Raw genomic sequence first — 26,171 nt, 5'->3', positions numbered from 1 at the left:
TGTTGCTTTCTTCTTCTTTTTCACTGTCAAAAATAGGCCTTTAACAATATACAGCACTTTCCCTCCGCTCAGCAACACTGACAGAGATCAAACCGTGTAAACCGGAGCCAGCATCTGTGCGACTGCTGAGATCTATATCGCCTTAAACAAAACGCAGTGCAACTATTTATCTATTAGCGCACGTCAGGCAGCTTATGAAACAAAATGTTTTATTCAAACTTAAGCCCCCATTAGAAACAAATATCAGTTTTGTCAGAGGAATAGCAGTTGAAACGGCAGACCATATGTGTGAGGGGAGGGAAGGGAGAGGAAAACAGAGCAGAGGAGCTGGAGGAGGAGACGAGGGGGGTGTGGGGGGGGGGGGTAGAGGAGCAGTAGCATCTGTACACTCCCAGACAGGTTGTTTTGGTATTCTAAGTCTGGCCTGACAGGAATATTGAATATGGCAGAGCAGCCTTTGCATACACTGAGACACAAAGAATCACAGCCACACACACACACACACACTCGTACACATGTGTTACACACACACACGTACACAGCCCTCCAGACTGCCACCTGCCCCCCCTGCATGGACCCAGCAGGGCTCTCTCTCTCTGTGGGCACAGCTCCTTTTGAACCATGGGCTAATTCCCTCCTTGCACTTCTTGTCCTCTCTCCAATGCGCCTCCCTCCCTCCCTCTCAACCCTTCCTTCCCTTCTTTTATTTACTTCTATTTTCTCTCTGCTCCCTCCTCTGCCTCTGTCTCTTACACCCTCCATCTCCACTCTCTTTACCTCCCTCCCTCCTTCCTCAACCCTCTCCTCCTTGCCTCCAAGATAACAGCATTATTAACTGGCCTAGTTGACCTACACTCTTGATAAACTCGTCCCGCTGAGGATCCCTGCTTCTTTTTTTACCCTGCTGCTGTGTGCAGATTACTATCTTCTGGACCAAAGGAGCCTATAAACATTGAGCGATCGGAGTAAAGTCTACCTGTAAAGAGGAGGTAGACCGATATGTATGAATCAGACTTTTAATAAACACCAGGGAGTGTAGATGTCAAAGTACTGTTAACATCAAACATTGAAATAGTTAAAGAATAACATTTGTTGCTAAATAGTTGATGATGTAAAAGCAATGTGATTAGCTGAGTGGAAATAGAACCGGATGTGGGCCAGGGTGTAGTCAGCTGTGCCTCAGCTGGGAGAGAGCTGAATAACCTCTTTACTACAGGTGCATGCTGGGAGACAGCAGGGGGATTAGTCTCGGAAACTAAACAACTGCTCGGCATCTGAAGGGTTTCTTTAAACACAGACCTCTTCTTGTTGCCTCGCTCACAGCTCTTACTGGATGGGGACATCAAAAGTAAAAGTCTGCGAGATAAAGGTGTGCAATTAAAGCTGCAAGGAACTGTTGAAGGAGACGGAAAGGAGGAAAAAAAAAAAGGTGGGGGGGGGGGGGGGGGGGGGTTGAGACGCAGACGAGAGGAGGGAAGGGTGCAGACGAGGAGCAGCATCCCCTTGAAGGAGAAGAGGAGGAAGAGGGGAACACTGAGTAAGAGAGGAGGGATGAAGTGTTGCTGCACTTGGAAAGCTGCCACCACATCTGCTCGTCCATGATGTCTGCGCCGCAGCCGTCAGCTGTCATTTTGGACCGCAGTCAAGTGGAGCAGAGGTACCGCCTGGCTCCCTGCCTTCCTGCCTCCTTCCGTACCCAGAAAACGCCCTCGTCTTTTCGCCGCCCGTCGCTGCCTCAGCGCCGCTCCTTCGCGCAAACTTTTTCACAAGTGAGTGTTGACGGGTTTCATCGCAGTGTTTCAGGTGAATGAAGATCACCCGGTTCCTCCTCCTGTTCCCCGGCAAATCGGCAAATGCCCGGGTGTCTGCTGATTAGTAATGGCCTCCAGACCTCTGTTCAAACAACAAGCCTATCCATCATGAAAAACATGCCACTAACAGCCCAACAGGATGCATTACTGTAGAGCATTTAGCCCAATTATCACCAGCAAACAAAGAATTTAAGTGTCCCAATGCATTAGGCAGGGTTGTAAATAATGGCATTGTATTTAAGCACTACCATTAGGCTTCACAGACAAACATCAGTTATTCAACACTCGATTCCCTCCCCATCTATCCGCCTAATAAAAGTGAAGGCGTGGTGGTGGTGGTGATGGTGGTGGTGGTGGGTTAAAGAGAGGGGAAATTGCAAGAGAGGAGAGAGAGAGAGTAACAGAGAGAGAGAAAGGACGATAAAGCGGAGAAGGGTCCATGAACGTACGCACAGGGCATCTTTATGCATCCAGGCAAAACGTGCCAGTGGGAAGAAACGGCAACAGAACAAACAAACAGCCAAAGGACGTGGTGAGTGACTCCATGAGCAGCGGAAAGGTGAGAAGACGCTCCAGCACGGCGGACTGTTGTTGTGCATCAGACAGCCTGGCAGCAGGGTGATGAAATAAATAAATAAATAAGCGGTCTCTGGTCTGTGCAGCGTGGTGCTGTGCTGTGCTGTGCTGCGGTGCCTGGTTGCCCATGAATATTCCATGAGGCAGAGAGTGGGGAAGTGTGCTGCCTGGAACATCTGGTCCGGTCCACAGGGACCCTCGTGGCGAGAAAGCTGCAACTTCAGGAGGAAAGGCGGAAAGGAGGGGAAAATATGCCAATAAAAAAAAGAGACGGGGGGAAAAAAAAGCAGCAATCAGCAAGCTGCGCATCATATGCTTGATTTGTTTTGCTAATTTGATTTTGAGACCAGTGGTCTCAGCTAGTACAAAATAAACTGGAGGAGCGAACGTGGCTTGTGGAATAAATCGTGCGTCACCTCATCGGGATCAGCATCTCACAGAGATCCAGCTTAGTGTGTGATCAAATGCGTTTTCCACACTGGCATTCACTGTGTTGTCGGTGAATTAGCATTCAGACTGGAGATCTTTGAGAGAGTTGTCAGATTTCAAGATGCCTTTGTTCAAACACCACGTGTATGATTACTGTATGTGTGCAGTGTTTTGTTAAAGGGTCTCAAAAGCATTAATGGAAATAAATGGACATGGAGTCAAAGTTTATTCCTAAGACCTCGATTTGATATTCAGAGGTCGAACATGGGAGTCGCTCTGACTTGAGATTTTACTACTTGAAATAATGATTTGAACAAAGTGCTTGAAAGCTCAATCCATTTTAATGAAGTTTTAAAAGAAACTAAAGTGAAAGACATTTTCATTTCTCCAGAGATAAAACACGATGAAGGTTCATGTAAAATGGTACCCCAAATGACCCCCCCCCCCCCCCCCCCCCACACACACACACACACACACACCCACACACACACAAACACACAAACAGAACAATTCAGTTCAACAAAGTTCTGAGGGCCACGTTGGATGTCGTCTCATTGAATGTGAAGAAACAAACAAAACACACACAAAACAAAAACACACCGTCTGAAAGTGTTAAAAAGCTTTTTGTCTTTGCAGTGACCTCCAGTCTTTTGTGGATTAAAAGGGAATATAGTGCATGGAAAATGAATCCTAACCGAGTAAGAAACAATGCTTTAGTTGTAATAACGCTCTTGTGATTAGCATATCTTAATTAATGGCACTCTTAGCTTGTTTGCATGTCGATTAGGAAGTTCTATGATAGAAGGTGAGTAACATCATGCAACTGAACTCTCACACTCAGACCAGCTGAACTGCATTTCAATGCCAACTTCAGATTAATTTAATCATAATGGCAATGTTCTGTAAATGTATTATTTTTTTATTATTATTTCCTTTATCTGCTTTTTCCTCCAGGAGACTTTATCCAACCTGAAAGATCTGAGAACAGTCACGTTGCTCGTTCTGAATAAACAACCAGGTACAACGAGAGCACACACGCGCGCAGACACACACACACACACACACACACACACACACACACACACACACACACACACACACACACACACACACACACACACACACACACTGACACTAAGAAGAATGTACAGATTCACACACTTGTCTGAATAGTTTTGTGTGTTGGTTGTTGGTTATTGTATTAGTAAGGAGGTGTTGTTTTTTATGGTAATTAAAAACAACAATGAAGTCCCGCGATTTAACGAGAACGCGGTGAATAGTGACTGAGCACTAACTTTCCGAGTGAGAAAGCGCTCTGACTGGTATCATGTAGCTCCTTTCACTGAAACACCTCAAGGACTTCGGCTTTAGAAAACATCTGACATTCCGATTTAAGAACAAACCAAGAACATAACAAACAGCTTGGCGGTGCAGGAGATGCAAGGTTAGTTATACAACCTCGCAGCGAGTGAAAGGACCTGTCTGAGAAGCAAATGGGAGAATGCTGAAATTAATTTCTTTGTCTGACTCATTGTGATTCCTCCTGTGAAATTCTATGAAAGTTACATACACAGTATAAAGAAAGTATGTTTGTTTTCAAGCCTTGTAAATCTGCAGTTTACTTATGGGAATGTTTTCTAGTTTTTTTATTTGCCTTTTTTTTCATATACATTTACTGAAGCAATTTAAAGGTGTCCTTCACTATTTCTGCATAGCTGATGTTGTCTGAATGCAGTAAATGTGATGTGAAAACACTGTCTTCAAATCACTACCACTTTCTGTATGAGGTGAGCTCAGCATGAGGTGACTCCTTCCAGCGGTTTACATCCTGTACCACTAGGGCCTAGTAGCAGCTGAGGCCCAGAGCCAATAGAGCTGGTCAATGAGGGTCAGAGTGCCCTGTCCTGGATACTGGATCATGGAGATCCCCTCATTAGACACAGCCAACACTGTGATGATTACCTTCAGCACTGAGCACCTGAGCACTGCTCGCAGGCCAGGCTCGCTCCTGACAGCACTGCTGCTGCTGCTTTCTCTCAGAAGGCTTCATTATAATGGTGTTTGTCCAGTACCTAGTACCCACGAAGGCGCAGCTTCACTAAATAAAATGCATGTAGTAGAAAGAGGCATTTCCAAATAATGTGATTTAAAAATTCACAGCTTTTAGAATCCAACTGTAACTCTTTTGATTTAATGTACTGGCTTCTGTTTCTTCGGTTACAGGTTAAAATAGGTTGTGTTTATAACGTGTCTAGTAGAGACAGAGCAGAGTTTTATCCACATTAGCGCTGTCATTATTCTTGGAGTCCCCAGAGAGAATGCCGCGCGCTACCTCCGTTTCTCCAGTGCTGGAAGTGGAGGAATCCTCTGGTCCAATATTCACTGATGGATTGTCTGTTTGACCATAATATCTGTGGTGAGAAACCACATGAGCACATCTCATCCATCACACGCACACACACACACACACACACACACACACACACACACACACGCACACGCACGCACGCACACACGCACACGCACGCACACACACACACACACACACACACACACACACACACACACACACACACACACTCTAATTTATCTTACCGTCACTCCAACCCACATATTTCCTTTTCCACCTGAGACCTTCACACTTGGAAAAAAAAGAACACATACATGTGTCCTTAACCCTCCTCCACAACACAAATAACCTCTCCATCTTCACCTCTGCCCCTCTTACACCCACACACAACAGGGCACGGAGAATGGATCTGCTCCCTGCCCTCCATGGCTTTGCCAGTGCTTCATAAAACATCTAAGCAGTCTATGGCACTCCAGCTCAGCCAGGAGCATGTAACCTTGGGTTATTCACAATGAGCTGTGAATATTACAAGCTGCAATAGTAAGCTAACGTGTGAATTTGACAAGCCAAGCCTCAGAACCAGAGTTAGTGGAGTGGGAAAATTTGTACGGTCAAATAGAGGATGTGTTTATCCTAAATGCATTGAGTGATGCCGTCCCCACTCCAGGCTCTGAGCTGAGTCTTGTAGCAGTTTTGGCTGTGATGCATTGACAGTAAATAATAAAGTACACTGAAGCCTTGTTATGTGTTGTAATCTTTGGGTATGGGACTGTTCTGCCTTGGTGGTTCTATTTATTATCTTTATTTCATGCAATTTGTAGACTAGGACAATTTAAATTCTGTTTCAATCAATTATTTTTAGCAGGAAAATAACAGTGAAATACAAAAAAACAACAACTAAAAAAAATAACAAAAATATTTTTTATTGAAGTATCATTTAACGACTATGGCTGCTCATTAAGTGAGCATCAAATGAAAGAAAGATCTAAATGCTCGAAATGTGACATTTGTACAGAAAATGACCTAAACTGTATTTATTTTTCACTGGGCACTATTTGCTAGTGGTGTTGGTAAAGTTGACTACATTGCCTGGTAATAAGAGTTTTGGGTAGTTCTGCAGTATGCCATAGGAAACAAATTTCCCAAAATTGGGAGGGCGACAAAACTTAGCACATGCAGGCTCATCCTTCGTGTGACCTCTTTAGCAGCATTATATGTGTGTGTGTGTGTGTGTGTGTGTGTGTGTGTGTGTGTGTGTGTGTGTGTGTGTGTGTGTGTGTGTGTGTGTGTGTGTGTGTGTGTGTGTGTGTGTGTGTGTGTGTGTGTGTGCGTGTGTGTGTGTGTGTGTGTGTGGGTGCATGTGCCTGCTCCCCTTCCCGTCTTCCTCCCTCTATCAAATCAGCAATTTACGTAGATAGGTTGTTGGTCTGTTTTCACAGCAGACACGAGGAGTAAATTAAAAGCAGTGGCTGACAGGGAACCATATGGCACCACTCTCTGCAAGAGAAAAAACACAGCAAAGATTAATTGATAATAGCTGGCACTTCCACCACCTCCAACCGGGATGTTAGTGGGTGTGTGTGTGTATGCGTACAATACATGCGAGTGTGCAGGCAGATTTCAAACAGCATGCTTATATTGAAAGGCCCAGGAGGGGGACCTGTCAGACAAGATGGTTTTTGTTTTCCGTCGCATCAACACGCCAGGACTTTTAAACTTGCCGTCTTGTAAGAAATGCTGAAGACTTAAACAAGCAGCACATTACTCATGTATAAAGGCTTTCAGGGCACAGTTGGATTCTATTGTTAAATGTGGGTTTCTTTGACTGTGGCTGACCGTGTTTGTGTGTGTGCACGTAGCCTGCCATCCATTCATTGTACAACCTGGTGCTTTCAATCACAGCTACTGCTGCAGGAGGGAAAGATGACATTAACACGACTACTGAGCGTGATTAAAGGGATTCAACCGGCAGGGCTGTGCAAACAATTTCCCGCAGTCTTAACGTTGTGCGGAAATAAGGATCTCATTTGCATCTGCATGTTCCTTTGTACAGTGTAATGGTCAGTGACCCCTCCAGCTCAGGATTGGCTGGAATTAAATCCTCATGTCAGATGGGTGAAGCACCCCGCAGCGTTGGAAGGACTTGTTAGGGGGTGCGAGGGGCAAAAGGGGTCTCTTTGATTGGATGGACTGATGCAGATAAAAGGAAAAGAAAGGAAAAGAGTGAGAGAGAGGGAGAAAAGACTACTCAGGGGAAATCAGCTCTCTCCACTCATAAACAAATTCATCATCAGCTCTGACAAACCACACGCCGCATAACGATGAGCTTAAGTGCACGGAGCGGGGGGGGTGGGGGGGTGAGAAGGATGGAGTCAAGGGACAGCTAGCAGGCAAACATGAGGTATTTACTGTATATCCTGAGCGGTGGTAACCATTAACCATCCATCCTTAATTCGTCGGCGCCATTGCAGCCCAGATGTTGCACAAAGTGTGTTGTGTTCAAATCGCACTATGCATTAGAGCAAATGTCAGTTTGAATAGTCGAATGTCTTCAGAGGATCAACTTTTATCAGACACCTGCATGTCATTCCTAACCTTTTCCTTAGACTTCGTGCGGAGATTTTAAATTGGTGTGAAGGCGATGGGGTTTGTGTGGGCTACAAAACAATCAAACGCTGTATATATGGTGCGTTATGGCAGCATGGGTGTGGTGCTGTGGAGGGGAGGACATGAACCCATGAGATGGAGGAGCAGAGGGGGGGTGCCAGAGGCTGGACTGACAGCCCATAATTACGGCTCATTTTCAGTCATTAAGCCATGGAGTGTGAGCAGCTCTCACACTAAGGGAAGGGCCCTGATTAATAATGAAGCCCCCCTCTCCTCCGCTGAACACACTCAGAACACACACACACACACACACACACACACACACACACACACACACACACACACACACACACGCAGCAGGATGAGCACGCACATGTATGGGCGCCGACGCACACACGCGTGTTCATCTAATGACAGGAATAAAACATTCTGTTGTTCTCACTCCCTGGTTAGATAATTATTAATATGTCTGTGTAAAAAGATGTTGCAACACAACAACGTGACGATAGATTCCATAGATTCAGCTTCTTGTTTTCCGCTGTGTTGAAGTCTGGAGGAGCTGTCCAGAAAATCTGTGGTGCTGAATATAAACCAAGTAACGGAGAGCGCTCCCTGTCCCTCACCTTTCACTCCCTCCCCTTCCTCCTCCTCTGCCACCCCCCAGCCTCCCCCCTTCCGCTCCATTCTGGCTGCTCTGTCGGAGGACCCGCAGACTCCTTTGAACTCCTACATCGGCACCCTGCCACGATCAAACTTCGAGCTGCTCCCCGCCATGAAATATTTACCGCGCACAGAAGGGACATATTTCAGTCGGTGTTGGTCGAGGGGTACAAAGGTGTGACATGAAAGATAGAGAGCACGCGAAAAGAGAAGAGGGACCCTCCATCCTCTCCAGCCGCGAACACTTTCCAGTTTGCATGTGACCAAATGATGTAATTTTTTGCCGAGGGTAAATAATGCATGTTATTCTCCGGGGGGAGGGGGGGCATAAGAAGTCGCACAGATGAAACATGAAAACCTTTTCTCCGCAACACTGTGCAAAGCCTCAACACAATACAGTCCAAAATTAACGAGACCTGCAGCTCTGCTCTCTGTTGGTTAATTCAAGCGTAAAATACAAATTCTCCAGGATTAATCTCCAAACCTGAAGCCGACAATGTTGTTGCCCAGAAAAAGAAATGTGAGCAACATCTGCTGACAAATCTGTCTTCCGCTATTGTCGGTTGGGTCTTTTGAAAAACAGAAGTCGCAGGACTACGTTGAAAAAAAAAGCCCATCTCTGCCATCTCATCATTGTTATTTTCAGGTGTCACCCCCTCCTACACTCGCACTCCCCCCCTTTCGCCACCGCTGACACGCGCATACGTACACACACCGACACCAGCAGCACCAGCCAGGAAAGGCTGGGACAGAGCTGACTGGTCCCAGCTGGTCCCTGCTAACACATTCCACTGCACCCTAATGACAACGGGCCCCCCAGCTTCTGTGACCCCGGCCCTAACACCCCTTCATGGGCCCCCAGGGATACCGCAGGGCCAGGAGGGGTGAGGAGGAAGGAGGACGGGGGACGGGGGAGGCGGAGGGAGAAGGGAGGAGTGACACAGATGAGGGAGGACACTCCAGGTGGTGGGACAGCTCTGAGGGAATTGGAAGTCATGAATATATTAACTGACAGGAGGGGGAGTAATGAATTCAAATTAAATTATATGTGCCGAGCGCCACACGAACAAGAGCGCAAACGCCGGGGATATTTCAAGGGGGCCGACATAATTACACCTTTCAGGAAATTTGATAAAAAGGAAATATGTGTAAGACAATCAGAGATGCAAAACACAGCTGTCAAGCTCTTAGAAAGTTAGATACTATCAGAAAGAGAAGTTTTATGGCGTAGTGATTATGGCTTTTTATGTCCTTCCTCCTAATCAAAAGGTTTTTCTCTTTTTTCCTTCATTTCTGTGGGCCTCATAGATCATAACACAAAAAAGATGGGTAATATTTTCACGACATGTCTTTTTTTTTGTTTGTTCATTCAGTCAGAACAGTTGGATGTTATTTGTCAACAGACTAATCTTTCCAGATAAACTAGTGACCTGTAGGTTGTTCTCTGATTCACGCTAATTGGCCTGTGAGCTCTCCTAATTGGGCTCTCTGGCCAAAGAGCGCAGACATTATGGTCTTGTTCCAGGCCACGGATTTAGTCCTTATGGCTGCGGTAACTGGGCTGACCCCCAGAAGCCGGGAGGTGAGAGGGAGTCCAGCTGTCTCCCAGGACTGGAACCGACGGCCAGCCCAGCGGCCATGCGAGCCCTCACCCCCCTCCCCCGCACGTCCTCCCTCCTGTCCCATCGCCCACTTTGTCCCTCGGCCCGTTTTCTCTTCGCCGGGGGCGACTGTCAGCCTGAAATCCCCTCTGCTGTGGTGTGGGGCCAGGTGACCAGAGGGCAAATGGCACCGGAGGATGATTGGTCTGCAACGACAATCGGGACAAGTAGGCCCTGAAATTGCGCGAGCAGACTCGGGGCGATCGAAAGAGGTCGGGAGCGGAGAATGAAAGGCGGGACGGGAGAGGAAGTGTTGGTTTGAAGGAGAGAGACGGGTCCGGCGGACGTCTACAAGGCCCGGGGCTAAAGGAGATAGAGCCCACGCAGAGGAGCTCGACTGCCTATTGTTCAGCTGATCCCATAAACAATAGCGCAATCCCTGTGATCTGAGTATTAGCCTGTCCATACGGCCGGCTCTGCTTAACAGCAGGACCGAGCAGCCAGAGTAAACAGGCCTGCCCCACTTCATTCATATCATCACTGATGCTGAACCGTTGCTTTATTTAACTTTTTAGTAGGATTTCAGCCTCGATGGAAGGTTTTATACTTATTGATTAATTTACTAGCATTGGGTTTTAAGTTAAGCGTCTGAGTGGGCGAGGCAGGAAAATAATCACGCTTAAAGAATAGCAGCGAGTGAAATGAATGTAGTATTTATGATGCTTGTCGATGCTAAGTGTTACAGTACATCTAGAAAGGTGAGAGCCATCTCAAGTAATGGCAGGAAGTGGGTTGTCTCCACACCGAGGCACTGTGTTAATTATGAATTCAGAAGACCAATTAAAAACCACAGTCACACTGGGTGTTGTTCCAAGGATCCTATTATTTGGCGAGACGGGGAGATGGGGAGCGATACAGCGCGAGGCAGACCAAGATAAACGCCGAATGAGATGACGAAGGGATAACTTGTTATCGCAGCGTTCACATGCCTTCAGCTTTGTCCTTCCCGTACCCCACTTTCTGTCTCCTTCTATCGCTTCCACATCTCTCCCAAGTAATCTGTTTTTCCCGAAGCCGATGTCCTCATGTCCTCTTTCAGTATAACGTGCTTATTTTAATATATTGCACCTACAGTAAGCTGCATATCTCACAATCTCCTCACATATTTTGTCTCTTTGGCGCATGCTTGGCGTTTGCATAAAAGGTTAAGAAGTTGAAAGTATATATTGTTGGAGTAACATTTGTTACTAACATAATTGTGCGATTGGTAATTGGTATGTGAGCGTGTGCGTGTCTGTGTGTGCACGTGTGCACTATGTTGCAGATTAGGAGGTGCTAGACAGCAGATGGGTACGTCTAAAAAAGCCCCAAGCTCCCAACACCAATCAACGATTGCAGGTTGGGATTGATGTTGAGGTGGCAAGTTATTTCATTAGTGCAGATGAAAACTAATTACAAGGCATCAAAATCGCACCGCGGCGGTGCCGCGTTCAAACGCATCTGACCTCCCGCACAAACAAAGCAAATCTGCAGCTAGAGCTGATGGTGGGGCACAAGGTTGGAACGTGGACCACGTTTCTTTGCTCGTAGAGAACCACGCCTTGCTGTGTCAGCCAGTGTGTGTATGTGTGTGTGTGTGTGCGTGTGAGGCAGATGAGCATGGAGTTGTGTACGAGCGGCGCCGCTGATGACAATGACGAGACTTGATGAGCAGCTACAGCTCGCTGCTGATGCCCTGACCATATGGACGGGTATTGTTGTGCCTCCCCCTCACCGCCACAGATGGTGCCCGCAGCAACACAACACAACAAAAACCTAAGCCATTGTTTTTACCAGTAGCAATCATAATAAGGGGAAGGAGGGAGAACGGCAGCAAAAAACATAATTACTTCTGCAGCCAGGAAAAAAAAAATCTGTCCTTCTCCTGAGCTGGTGTCCAGAAGGGCAGATTCCTGAGAGAAAGCAGCCAGAATGGTTGTTGGTAATTGACTGATATGCTAATGAGCGCCTAATTATACCCACTACACGGGCACAGAGGGCCGCCTACACAGTGACTGCCCCGTGACCCGTTTTCTGACAAACTGTCACTTCATCTCGCCACATCACTCAAGGGCTTATCAAACATGACCCCGAAATAGACAAGCCATAATATACACACACGGCCGAGCTGGATGTACGCACACATGCAAATGTGTACAGTGCACTCACTGGCAGAGTCTAAGAACAGGCTAGCAATTATAGGCTGAGGTGAAAAAGCAGTGGCTGGTCTAGTTTTTCACATTTAAACTTAAGTAGCATCAAAATCACTATTACTCACCGAACTTGGAGACTCTCTTATATTGAATGAAAACACATCTGTCACAGTAAAACCCTCAGTAGCTGATTCCTTAGTGGCGCTTCACATGAAACCTACTTTAACCTTGGTTGCCATTGTTCACAATAGTCATGTAGCCCAACATCTGGTTGTATTTTTGACAGTGATGTGAATAGTGTTTAAACTCACTCAGCAGGGGGCCAAATTAGAGACCCTTCTACAGAATTTGAACTGAGCACAGTCTGCAAAAGCCTGATTCAAGTGCAGCAATCTTTGACTTGATATTTTCATCTTAATTGTATTTTATAAGTATGAGCCACTTCGGAGCAACGCTCTAGGATTAGAGAACATACTGTAAAGTAACTTAAAGGTTTATAACATATTTAGGCATCATCTTCTGATCCTTAATGTAGGAGGGTGATTGGTAACAGGGAGTCTGTCATGACAGTCTTAGTAAAGCACGACGGAGGCAGTCCGTCCTGGCAGGAACGCTGTTCCTCTATGTTTCTCAATGCCAAGTATCAGATGCTGCATGTTTTAAAATGACAAAGCAAACTATGATGGTCAGAAAAAATGAAAGAAACCTTTTGTTTGTGTTTTTCTTTGATGAATAGGGGGTAATTTTTAGTTTTTATCGCATCAAGCTTAGGAAATTATGCCTGCTAATTCATTTCACCCATGAAGAATTTTGCAAACAGATTTTCCTAATTAAATGTTTATAGACGTTGCACATCGTGCGTGAACGTGGTCTCGCTCCATTCATTCAGCGTTCAGCTTTTGGGACATCTAAAAAATCAAACACTGTCTTTTTAGTTTTCACCTTGTACAGAAGTTACACATTCCCTCAAGGCTGTGGCTTTTGACAGTGCAGTGTGTTCTTGTCTGGCTTGTTTACTGCATATATCCATATTTTCTAGAATGACTTTTTATTTTGTTCATTTTGCTCAGAACAAAGCACACTAGCAAATCTAAAGTGGACTGCACCGCATTCAACACCCGTCTACATCCGACACCTCTCTCTGCTTTATTGAGGCCTCTTCTAGAATCACAGTAGGCCTGTCTGTGTGATGTCACTGTGATCTCTGCAACCTGTTATTATTTCCACTCACCAATCTGGGGTGTGAAAAAAACACCACGTACAGGAAAATATTCATGTTAATTCATGCAAAGAAACTCCTTCCTCTCTTTACATATCTACTAGCTAGACATCCTTACACCATTGTCATTAGCTCATTACTAAAGCCGGATCAGACAAGGTGCTTCTGATGCCAGAGGAATGAAGGTGCTTCCTCGCACCTGTCCGATCTCCCTACACCTCATGCTCTCCGTTCTCAGAAAGCAGAGCTGTTGTCTGGTTCCACAGTCAAAAGAAGTCAGCTGGCTGCGGGGCTTTTCCTCTTCTTCTTGAATAAACTCCCTGCTGACATCAGAGAGTCTGACTCTGTGGACCTCTTTCAATTTCTAGGTTTTTAAACCTCAACTTTCTGGGTTTGTTCCTGTGACCAATTCTCGGTTGACAGGTTTTACTGAATTTAATAAACTAAGTGGTCTGTGTACTTTTCCAGGATCAATTGTGATGTAAGTTTCTTTGGTTAGAAGGAAGTTTTGTTCTCTTAATTGTTTTGTTTCTGACCCCATAACTGATTAAGGTCATGACCTCAACATGTGAAGTTCTATGACATGACCCCATTTGTAATTTGTGTCTATATGAATGAATTAAAGGATTTCTAGGATGCGCCGTGTGCTGTGATAAAGTATCACTGGTCAGCGGACCCTTGCATCAGTGTGGGGCGATAGCCCACCCTCCATATGGCCTTGTTCCAACAGGTGGTCACACAGTGGGGGTGGGGCTGAGAGGTCTGACATCTGCTTTCCATGGCTACCCCTTCACACAGACAGACACACACACACACGTTTCACGCTGTAGCACAGAGAAGTTCGCAGCAACACCTTTTCCTCTCTGTTTTACATATCTGCTGCAGTGAGCCCTGCAGCCCTGGGGCTCAGTCTCCTACTGTCTGTCTGTTTCCTCTATCTGATTTCACACATCGCGGCTCAGTGTGTGCTCATTTCCATGGCTCGGGCTTCAAAACAATGGCAACTCATTAGCATGTATTGTATGACCTTGGATTGTTGTTAACTGGCAAAGAATGAATATGGATTCAATGCACAGGCTTTTGTTTTACTCTCATCTGCTTATAATCTGGGTTTGTCGTAGCTGTTTGTGCCACAGCGGTATAATGTGTGCAGCCTTGCACTTGTGAGGTTATTAACGTTTGTTTAATTACTTTTCCAAGAGAGATGCGATACATCAGATGTGACTGACTGACAAAACCCAAGAGGCTTTGACGCTCTGAACCTGGAGTGCTTTTTGCTGGGGTAACTCAAATCCGAATATCAGGCAGGAAACTTTATTCCCAGACATAAACAAAATTATAAAAAAAAAAAAACTCACATTTGGCTCCAGCTCATTTGTCGATCATTAGGGGACAGATTTGGTTGTGGCTGCGTGAAAGACAGAACACAAAGCCGAGAGCATGTGGATGATTCCTGGCAAGCTGGCACCAGGCTGGTACGTAGAATATGTTTCACAAACATGTTTTATAATAGCTGACAGGCTGCCGCATCATCACATTAATGACGGCCACGATCAACTGTGCCCCATCAGCACTGCACCTCTTGATTAGCCGCTGCACCTCTGTGCTAGAACATCGAAATGGAGAAACAACAATTCAATCAACATACAATGAGTAAACATTTGTTTTCAAACCAACAAATGCAATAAGATGCAATCAAATTATTCACCTATCAAGTTTAACGTATAGGTTATAAGCTGTACATTTTACAGTATCATGCTGTCCACGGATGGAGTGACAGAGGGTACAAGGTGCCGCCGTCTCACTGTGACGGTTCAGGAGAACCTGCTGCGAAAGTTGAATTATTCATCAAACGTCATTGCCATTCTTCTCTACCTTCAACTGACAGGTGTCTGTGAGTCCATATGGCCCGTGTCTGGCTGTACACGCAAGCAGGAAGGGAGGGAGGCGTTAGAGGTTGAGAACAGATGATTGGTACTGTGTGTGTGTGTGTGTGTGTGTGTGTGTGTGTGTGTGTGTGTGTGTGTGTGTGTGTGTGTGTGTGTGTGTGTGTGTGTGTGTGGGGTGGAGGTCTTGTTAGCACCACAAGTGCATGGCTAAATTAGTCTCCTCTATTCCTCCATCACACCTGCTCTCAGATCCGGCAGCTGTCACTAAGCTCTGTCTGTCTGACTATATGTTTAATAGGGGTTTTACAGTTCCTGTTCACACCCATGCATGCACTAGAAATGTCTCCGAGGTAAACTCCCTTAAACAAACAACCCACATTTTGTTTTATTTTAGTGAGACCAAATCAAAAAGCCCTCTCTGCAAAAAGAAAACCTAAATCACTAAGTTTTAATTTTACATCCTAAACTCATTAACATTAATTGTTACTTTATTCGGTTATTTTTACTCTTATGCTTAGCTATTAACATATTTCATTTAAAACATTAAATGCAGAACTTCACTGTAGGATGAGTGGCTCTGCTGTGATTGCCGAGAATACATTAATAGGGTCTGAACATTTTAAAGTTTGAGCGAGCAAAGACTTCATCATGGTCGTACACAGGCTAACGCCGTCCCAGCCGTACGTATTAATCTGCGTGGAGCTTAATGTTGGTCTTTATGGCTACGCTGTGGTTAGACAAGCCAGTAGGAAAACTACTTACTTCAGCCCACTGTTATAACTGAATCAATCCATTAGGTGAGTATCGAAGCTGTGGTCACTCTCCGCAATGGGTAGTGATTATGTATGGCTGCAAATTTAATTATTCAATGTGCAATCCAGTTATGAGCCGCATGTAAAAACCCAGATAGAGATGGATGTTTTCCTCCGACCACAATGCATTTACATCTATATATTAAATTGAAAATGGAAGCCATGACATTAGGCTATAAGAGGTAATTATAGGCCGCTTGAAAGCAGAAGGATGTGAAAATACCAGCGGTGTGTGTGTGTGTGTGTGTGTGTGTGTGTGTGTGTGTGTGTGTGTGTGTGTGTGTGTGTGTGTGTGTGTGTGTCTGTGTCTGTGTACTGTATGTGTGTGGGGGTAAGTGACTGCAGTTCCTTATTCCAAAAGACTGTGAAATGAGAAATTAAATGCTTCACCATCGCGAGGCAGTTCAATCCAATACATCTTCCTCTCTTGTACTTGTTTGTTTATTGGACCCTGTTCAAGGCTGTGAAGGCTCCAGGAGCCAGAACACTAAAGGAAGGTCATTTCATATCAGCTAGTAAAAGGAAGCTAAGACAAGAGGAAATGATGTAGAAGATCCAAACAGTATCAGGTGTATTTGTATATTATTACCCACCTTCTTTATCATATCTAACCCTGCTGTGTGACCCTACTGGTGACCTCATCCCCAATTATAAGCTCCTGGACTGGTGGCAGCCCAGACCCCATTGATGCTCGCTAAAAGCAGGGGTCACGGCTCAGGTGACCTTTTAACCTTTCACTGCTGTGGTCCATTGTCCACTTTTATTCTAGTCCATTTGCTCTGCCTTGTTCTTTTTCTGGTCAGACATTTGCACAATCTGGCGAGAAAAGTGGAGGGAAACATGGCTGGGCATAACATTTAACTTAATGAGGTGTCAGAGAGCGGGAACGTTAAAGACCTGAGCAAAGAGACACAACAGCTCAAGACAAAGGGAAATAGGGACAGAGGCAGCAGCATAATATGTTGTCTTAATAGTTTAAGAGTCTCTTTTTATGCCCCCGACAGAGTGAGACATTTTCATGGTGCGTGTAATATTAGATGAATCAATAAAGGAGGTGACTTCATGTACAACTTTTGCCTGATACTTATCATTTGCTTGCTTGGCTGCTGTAGTACCTACAATACAGTAATTATTCTAAGTTCCTATCAATGAGCAAAGGATGGACTCACTTTCTCTCCCCCTGCTCTGTCTGCTTCAGGGCCTCTTTTCCACGCGTGCATGCCTCGGCATCCATTGTTCCCGTGGTATTGTTCTCCTGTAGTGTCTTTGTGGGTATCATTTACCCCCTACATCTGCCAGACCTGATCCATTGTCCATCAGCGTGCCACACAAACACGCATCAATTAGACAGGCGGTCCCTTTCTGTAGCAACGTGATTGTCTTGGCCCCGTCTCCCTCACAGCACCTGTCTGAGACATGCTGAGGACCTTTGATGAGCTGTAACTTAACCCCTGTTCAAATTACCCAGGGCTAGAAAGAGCATGTGCCACGCAGCTCATGTTCAGGTGCTGTAATGATTAGCTCTCTTAGGTTCTTATTAGTCCAGAACTTATTAGTGATTTTCTACATGTGCTGTATAAAGGTATACACTATTTCATTTTTATTATGTTCCAATCAAAATCGGTCACTGACCTGTTACCCTGGTAACTGTTCTTATAGTTTTGTGTCCTTGTGTAGCCTAAATGTCTGTTAGTAATACATGTCATATACAGTCAGATGTGCTGTTTGACAATCGCAGCCAAAACTATATTCTTACTGTAAAAGCAATAATATTAGATGTGGTGATGTGTGTGTATATGTGTGAATTCAGTGTGTTTATATGTCAGTAGTTTAAAGTTTCATTCTGTTGTGTATACTGTACAAGAGGGTTAGCATGAATGCCCAAAAGATGTGATGGGTAAAGCTTATGTGTTGCTAATGCTGTGCTACAGAGAGATTAAGATGTGGTATCTCTCATGCAACCAAAGAGATCAGCAGGACAGACATATTTGCACAATGACACAGTGGAGTCATTTATATGATACTGTAGGAAAGGTGCAAAAGTGGGCAAAGAAGAAAATCCAGTGGAGTGCATCAAATCTTACTGAATCTGCTCCTGCTCACGTACGGTTTAACGTCTCGGCAAGCTGGTGGTTCACAGTATTTACAGTGGCTGCGATTCTGTCTGGAACAGAGCAGCTTTTACAGTGAGTGAGTGAGTGAGTGAGTGAGTGAGTGAGTGAGTGAGTGAGTGAGTGAGTGAGTGAGAAAACAACTCTAAAACCTAATAAAACACCCATAGATGAAAAAGCAGAGTAATAAAACACATTTCAATATTTGATTACAGTGGATCAATGTAAAGTATGCTATGAAAATTATTGTAAATCCCTACAGAAAAAGAATATTTTAAAAATCATAACAGTGTACATTTTACTGGTCACAATTTTAAACTGAAAAGTTTTTTTTTAATTTAATTTTAAAGCAACAATAGTACAGTATAGATTTACTTTTATTTATTTTGCTTTAATTTACATGTGTCAACATCTTCTAATGTGTGCAATCTATATCCACATGGATGGATCATAAGTAAACATTACTTACAAAAAAGAGATACTGTTAATCTCTTCTCAAACTTCATGCTTTAAAAGAACCGCAGCTAATTAACCACACACCAAAACAGGAATACATTTTAATATTGATCCACTTGAGTCCCTGGAGAATCGTCTGCATGCATATGTGTGTGTGTGTGTGTGTGTGTGTGTGTGTGTGTGTGTGTGTGTGTGTGTGTGTGTGTGTGTGTGTGTGTGTGTGTGTGTGTGTGTGCGCGCGTGTGCCTGCAGTATAATTATGAATATTTTAAGAGCACATTTAACATGGCAAAGCCGAAGCAGGCATGGTGAGGGATTTGCGCCTACTCTTCAGCTAATGACCCCAGGCGCTTCCAGCAAAGCTTCTTCATATTTTAAAGAAAGTCGATAGAGCTGCAGCCCAGTCAGCAGCATTAAGATTCATACAGACGCCACAGGGACCCTGAAAAAATTAATAACACGCGTGTCTAACAATCCTTCCTGCGATTTAGTCGAGCACCCAAGCTCTCTGCCTGAAATGCAAAGTAGTAATGAACACAAAGATAAGATAAATTCCGAACACGCATCCCGTACCCTCATGTCCGTGCACAGACGCACGCGCCCGTGGCCCCACTCTCTGTTTCGTCCCGTTCAGAACAAACGTTCCTGATCAAATGTATCCAAACACTGTTTTGTTTGCTTCAAACTCTGTAAAAGACTTTACAAGGCATTACTTTCTTCATCGTTCGTCTCTTTATTTTATGAAAAAAGCTCAAACCAAAATGTCACTGCTTAACAAATGCTAAACACTCTAACTGTGAAGTTGACAGCTCTTTTTGTCATTCCATGATTTACAGTAATATGTCACTGACTTTAATCTAAATGTTAGCGTAGGTTTGGTACCGGTGCACTGCAGTGGGCTCTACCCTCCCTAGGAGGCCAGACAGCATATGGCACTGTCTCCCACAGAACAACGCACCACCCAAGCATCCTGGCAGCATCGGTGAGCAGTGTGTGTGTGTGTGTGTGTGTGTGTGTGTGTGTGTGTGTGTGTGTGTGTGTGTGTGTGTGTGTGTGTGTGTGCCTGAAGTATGAACGAATTTATAAAAAGGCAAAAGAGCTAGATGGCAAACTTCCAGAAGATGGCAAACCTAAGCAAGTTAATCAAAAACTATGTTCTGGGAACTTTTCTCATCCAAATCAAAGTTAACTAAACAGAGGGCAAATATTTAAGAGACTTCAAAAGATCTCCTCTTGATGAGAAGTCCCTCTGAGTATCTATTTTTATGCAGGTTGCATTATGAACAGAATTTAAAAGTGAACGGTGGATGGAGGAACTAAATATTTTAATGTGTCAGGATGTATTAAAGTGCAACTGTATGGAACGTTGCTGGGCTTGTTTCAGTGAAATCCTTTCAGTGTTCAGAGGCCCAATATTGTTGAGGATACATGTCAGTGCAGGGAGTTAGAGAGCTGAATCAGACGCGGTAGCAGGCGTATTATGTGTCTGGCACAAAAGTTTCCACTTCCATATCTGGTAGTTAAAAGGGAAAGAAGAGAATCAATAAGACATTAGAGGTAAGCTATCAAAAAATTCCAGCACAATGTAAAACTCAGGAAGTTGGGTATAATTTATTTAAGGCGAGTTACCTTAAGACTATCGTTAAATAAACTTTATTCCGTCCATCATGCAGCCTGCCTCACTGAGTCGCACAGTGTGTAAATAATAACAAGGTTGCATGCATTTTCATTGCATCTTGATCGTTTACGCCGCTTGTCCCAAATGCATTTGAGCGGCACGTTATAAAAATCTGGGAGAATGATTCTGCAGACAAAGATATCTGCTGTCTAAGCAGCTTGAGTCCAAGATCCTGTGCCAACCCAAACAATGCAGACCTGCCGCACACAGTACAGGCACTTCAAATCTCTCTCTCTCTCTCTCTCTCTCTCTCTCTCTCTCTCTCTCTCTCTCTCTCTCTCTCTCTCTCTCTCTCTCTCTCTCTCTCTCTCTCTCTCTCTCTCTCTCTAAGGCCATGATGAGAGTCTCATATAAGCAGCTCATCAGCAGCCTGTTTGCCCATATGTGCCTCACACCCCTCGGTCCCCTGTGGGTCCTGTCTCAGTGCAGTGATACCATCTCATCTGCCAACATGGTCCACTTGGAAAGACAACCCAGTCCCACTGCTGTTTGGCTTATTCTGCCCTCACAGGCTAGTGTTATGACCCATAGTCAATCTGTCCATCGAGTCCTTCAGTCACACAGCGGCTATTAGGAAAATTATGTAGGTTTACATGAGCATAGTGAATGAAGGAGATCTGCTCTGAAAGACTAGCAGACTCAAGTGGCAGATGAGGCCCGGTACATATGGTATCGTGCAAAAGTAAATACACTCATACAAACATTATAAATACAGACAAGCCAACATCAAGTGCGAATAATCTTAAATCTTTGCTGATTCACTTCATTTAATGATCAAGTTTATAACAGGAAAACATTCTTGACTGGAAGCATCAGCAGAAACAGTGTTCTGTCAGTTTACTAAGGTTTTAATCCTCGCAGCCAATACTGATGATAGCATATGCTGTGGGAAGCGGGCAGACAGGAAGCGGGGTCCAGTGTCATCTCTGCACTGTGTTCCTGCAGGTCCCGCGCGGCGACGGTTCACTTATCCCCCTGCCACTGCACATATGTTTGGGACATGGAACAGTTGGACATGGCCGAGGGCTAAAATGGGTCAGACCCACACAGATGGAGGAAAAGCTCCCACTGGGTCACTGTCGGATGAGTAACACCCACAGAAAAAGTCAGATATTTGTGTACAGGAGTTAGAAATTTGACAGATTCTAGCAACTTGAAATTTGATACAAGACCAACACAACAAGTTTGTAATTCAGATTGAGTCGTGCACGTCTCCAGTAGCCGAGAGACAACTGAGATCTCTGAAGAAAGCCAGTGGATGTTGAAAATTCCTAGGGTTAAACCTAAGGTTAAATTTGTCTTCCTGCTTTTTGTAACTTCTCTTCTGCTCCTCTTGACTTTACCTTCTGTATAAACAGCATCAGCGATGCTCATCCTGCATAAAATAAAGTGAAACTTAAAACTCTGATCATAATAAACAAACTGTGTTTAAACAGCTGACATTTGGGTTAAACTGAGTGCTGTGGGTTTTTGCCTTGGCAATGTTCCATGTGTGAGTTTCTTTAACAAGAATCAATTGAGGGAAACGCATTTCTGGACAGATGGAGATCAGCTGGCATTAACTTCACCTCAGCAATGAAACTGAGTCATTCAGAGCAGTGGATGGCGTAATCCAGGATAAAAGGTAAGAAAATAATGGTAACACAGAAATATTAAAAAGTAAACAATGCAATATTCAGTTTTACTGTTGTGTCTAAAAGTAAAAAGATGCCAGTGAAAACTGGAAATGCGTTCATAAAAATGGAGAAAATCAGCAATCCATGGGGTCACAGCTAAAATCAACTGAAGAAAATGTCCTTTGTTGTTAAAGCCTTAATTAGAAGCGATAAATAAAATGAATAAATTGTCATGTGAAAGGTAGCGTATCCATTAAGAGGCAGAAAATTCCTTAAAAGCTAAATCCTTAATCCTTGGTGTCTTTTGATTTGTTCTCCAGTACAAAGACTTGAGCCCATGTTTGCATATGAGGTAGGTATAACACAGTCCTCACAGCATCCTGCCACAGTGACCTCAGATGAAGCATGGGAAACCACATGTTCACGTGAGGACAATCGAATGCCTTCGCCCAGAATGCTAAGCCATGTTATGGACATAGTATGTGCGTGGGTGGTACCCGCTCATATGTCTGACGTGTGCCGTCATATGTTCGCCGCGAATCCCTTGGATGAAAGTCAAGTATGCAGCTGCAGCCTCGGAATAATTCATCGCTTGCCTTTTTACCCGGGAGGAGCCACAGGTAGTTGATGAAGTGGCGGTGCCAAGATGCCCAACTGGCGAAGATGAAGCGCAGCTGCCAGGAGTCAGCGCGGCCAGATGCCGCTGCTGATGTACCATGTGCTCCAAGCAGGGCAACAGTGTGTTTGTGTGTGAGCTGTGGTGGGAGGGGAGAGAATGGAGCATTTGCCAAGACTTTCTCGCATTGATGCCAACCTGACACATGCTTGGGTACTCCCCACGGCTTGTGTTACCATCTCAGCCTCTCTAACAGATCTGTGGGGGGTCCCCTCCGTTTCCTTTTTCTCAGAACCAGTCCTTTGCTGAGATGGGAGTTGGCGCCTGCTTGCGGTGGTGCTGGCCATCAGCGATGAGATTCTTTCAGGAGGTCTTCGCTGAATGGTGTGTTGGCAGGAGGCCACTGCGACAGAATGCCAGCTTCTGCTTATTACTGTGGATACTCGGTCTAATCATGTTTTAGCGATGACCATAATCATAACTCCTTATGGTAGCCGAACGGACAAATGTAAGTGATGCGCTTTATTATCTTCGACTCTTCAGCCAGTCTCTCGACGGCTCAGATCCCAGCCTCCATGTAACGCATTCCAAAAACATGGCCATCTTCCAAGAAACAAATCCAGAAACTTGGTGTCCTTACGTGTCATCGGAGACGACATTCAGTCATTTTTAAGTTAAATCCTTAGAAAATATGGTTGTATTCTTCGTTTAAAAAAATACTAAACACTGTGTGCATGCCCTACAAATCATAGATTCTCTGAAAACATAGTTGCTGGGGTAGCATAGCATCTCCTTGAAGAGCGCGTTCCCTACGAATAGGAACCAGTGGTCTTTGACGATACTATTCCTGTGAGTGGAGGGGAGTTCTCTGAAACAAAGGCTGCAAATTCGTTAGGACCATGCCATCCTCGTTTGCAGTGTAGGGGGTTTGGGGAGGGAAGTGAAAACTTTTTGAACGTGTGCCATGTCTGTACCATTCTGTTATCTGAGGCCCGCGACTGCCAGCTGGCGGCTGAATGTGCCCACTTGCACTGTGATGAAGAAGCCAGCCAAGCTTGTTGGCACACTAACTGGTAGAAGTGACATGTGATCTAAAGCCAAACACAGCGCTGTGTGCGGTGGCTGAGGATATGCTGCACACCCCCTTCCTCCAGTCCTCGTCTCTGATGAGCAGCTTCTCTGTGGGACCTGGAGGTCTTTAAAAATCACCAGGCTGACTCGAGAACTATAAGATCACAGATAATGATAATGCTATTTCTTGTGTTGGGTTTTGCACATACTGTATGGATCAAGGGAACATACACCCTACATCATTTTCAATTAAAATATGAAATAATTTAAATTGATTAAAGATAAAAAGTAAATTTTGCCCCAAAGTCAGAGCAGCGCTAAAACATTGAAAAAAACATTTGTCTTCATTGAGATGATGTTATTTATGTCTACCTCTTCCTTTGAGCATCTGAATGCCATTGTGTGTTGTATGTGTAAATTCCTCATTCAGCAACACATCACTACCTTAACTCTCACAGTATTCACAGTACATTTCATGAGCTGACTATTTTTTGTATTTTTGTACAGATTTCATTGCTGTACACAATAAAAAGTTAAACACTTTTTTTCCTTGACGTGTGTCTATTCTGGTTTATTTCTCTCACTATGAACAGATCTCAACACAACCGCATATAATCATATTGTAACTTAATAATACTCAGATACTAATAACCAAGAATACTTATTTTTTAGTGAGGTAATCATGCCATGAAATATGTAAAGAATTATGTTCTGTTCTGGGTTTGGGGCGGAAACTACGAGGAACCAAAGAGCCGCATGTGTTTAACGCCGGACGATTAAAGCCGTTGCACCCGCCTCCACTAAAAGACAAACAGTACCGGGTTACTCAGGTAAGATGTGTATGAATTGAATAAGATACACGCAGAGCGGATCACCGCTATTGCCTAAATAACAATCATCTGTTGTTCGTTATGGAGCTAAGACTTTTATTTGGCTGTTTTGACCAGTTTCGCTCATTATGCTACACAGGAAAGATGCCAAATGACTGAAAAGACAGTATCACCTGTGTAACAAACAGTAGTTTATTTTGTTATATTTGTTAGTGGCGTACTCGTCAGTTCGTGTCCCACGTATTTCAGGCTTTATTATTTTTTGCACAGGTCTATGTTAGACGGCTTAAAAGTCAAATAGGAAAACTTACACTTCCAGATAATATACTTTTTCAGGTATAATTGTATTAGTAACGTGGTGTTTTCAATGGCTTGTAAAGCTAATAATGCAAAAACCCAAACCTGCCGTGAGGCTCAACTGATTACTTATCAAACTGGCTGTTACAGGAGGATGATTAGCTGTCTTACTATATGTTGAGAGTATTTGTTTTGTGGAGGAGAGGTCTGTCTGTCCTTATGTGCCGCTTGATAAAATAACCCTATATTCCTTATCTCCGTGAACTCACAGATAAGGTCTGATGTGAGCAGGTGCACCAGGCTGGGGATGGAGGCATCTTGAGGTTCCAGCACTTGAGGCTAGAAGTTGATTTTTAAAAATGCTGTCAAGGTTTGTTGCTGCTGCCTGCCACTCTCTGAAGGGGGCTTTGCCTCGCTGGAAATCTACCTTTCACGGAACGCATTGCCCAACCGCGCCTAGGCAATGGCTGGCAGGAACTGTGGTTCAGAGAAAGGCTCATCGATGGACTGTGGCTCCATCATCAAGGACAAATCAGAAGCCAGTGTTTACCAGAGCTGCAGCATTTGGAGATAAGATTGCTATTATGGACAGCAGTGGCAACTACAGCTACAAGCAGCTGTACTGCAGCAGCTTGGGAATCGCAAATAGAATACGTATAGCTCTCAAGTCTGATATAGGAAGTCTGGAAGGAAAACGAATCTCCTTCCTGTGTGCTAATGATGCTTCCTATACAGTGGCACAGTGGGCAATTTGGATGAATGGTGGGGTAGCAGTGCCCCTGTTCAGAAAGCACCCTCAATCTGAGCTGGAGTATATAATCTCAGACTGTCAGAGTTCACTGCTGGTGGCAGGGCATCCCTATGCTAAAACACTTGACCCACTGGCACAGAGACTGGGGTTGCCATGCCTGGCACTGCCCCCTACACATAACCTTGGCACTTTAAATAAGACAGATACTCAAGCAGAGGAGACAGCCATTACAGATTGGGCGGAGCGACCAGCTATGATCATCTACACCAGCGGTACCACAGGGAGGCCCAAAGGAGTTCTACATACACACAGCAGCCTCCAAGCCATGGTAGTCTTGAGTAAATAGTTATTTTTCCTTGTTTTCTTTGAAAGCAGCAACAGTTCCACTGTTGTGTAACTTTATTACCCCTTAGGTTAAGATACAGAAGTACTTTACCTCTATCACAGTCTAAAGGGCATCTCCCCTTGCCCCTTCTTAGTGAGTGTTAAGGTAAAGACTAATCTTCTTAGTCTTGTGTGTGTCATTGCATGCGTTAAATTTCAACCAATAGGTACTGTAGCTGCTCAACTTAGTCTCATATGTGGACGTTCTGCTTGAT

General features: G+C 44.5%; 1 protein-coding gene across 3 annotated transcripts in view; it reads left to right on the top strand.

The window, feature by feature from the left end:
• The first annotated feature begins 24,421 nt into the window (after positions 1-24,421).
• The window catches only part of acsf3 (acyl-CoA synthetase family member 3), a 90,327-nt gene continuing 88,577 nt past the window's right edge, over positions 24,422-26,171 (top strand). For 2 of the 3 annotated variants that reach the window (XM_041069938.2, XM_055507261.1), the window contains exon 1: positions 24,540-25,900. In XM_041069938.2, coding sequence (XP_040925872.1) covers positions 25,181-25,900 — 720 coding nt within the window. In that variant the 5' untranslated portion in view covers positions 24,540-25,180. The other variant, XM_029143453.2, reaches the window with a different exon arrangement.

This window comes from Betta splendens, chromosome 3 (assembly GCF_900634795.4).
Source record: "Betta splendens chromosome 3, fBetSpl5.4, whole genome shotgun sequence".
Taxonomy (NCBI): Eukaryota; Metazoa; Chordata; class Actinopteri; order Anabantiformes; family Osphronemidae; genus Betta; species Betta splendens.
Note: the sequence above shows the minus strand (reverse complement) of the source record. Positions and strands in the feature narration are given on the sequence as shown.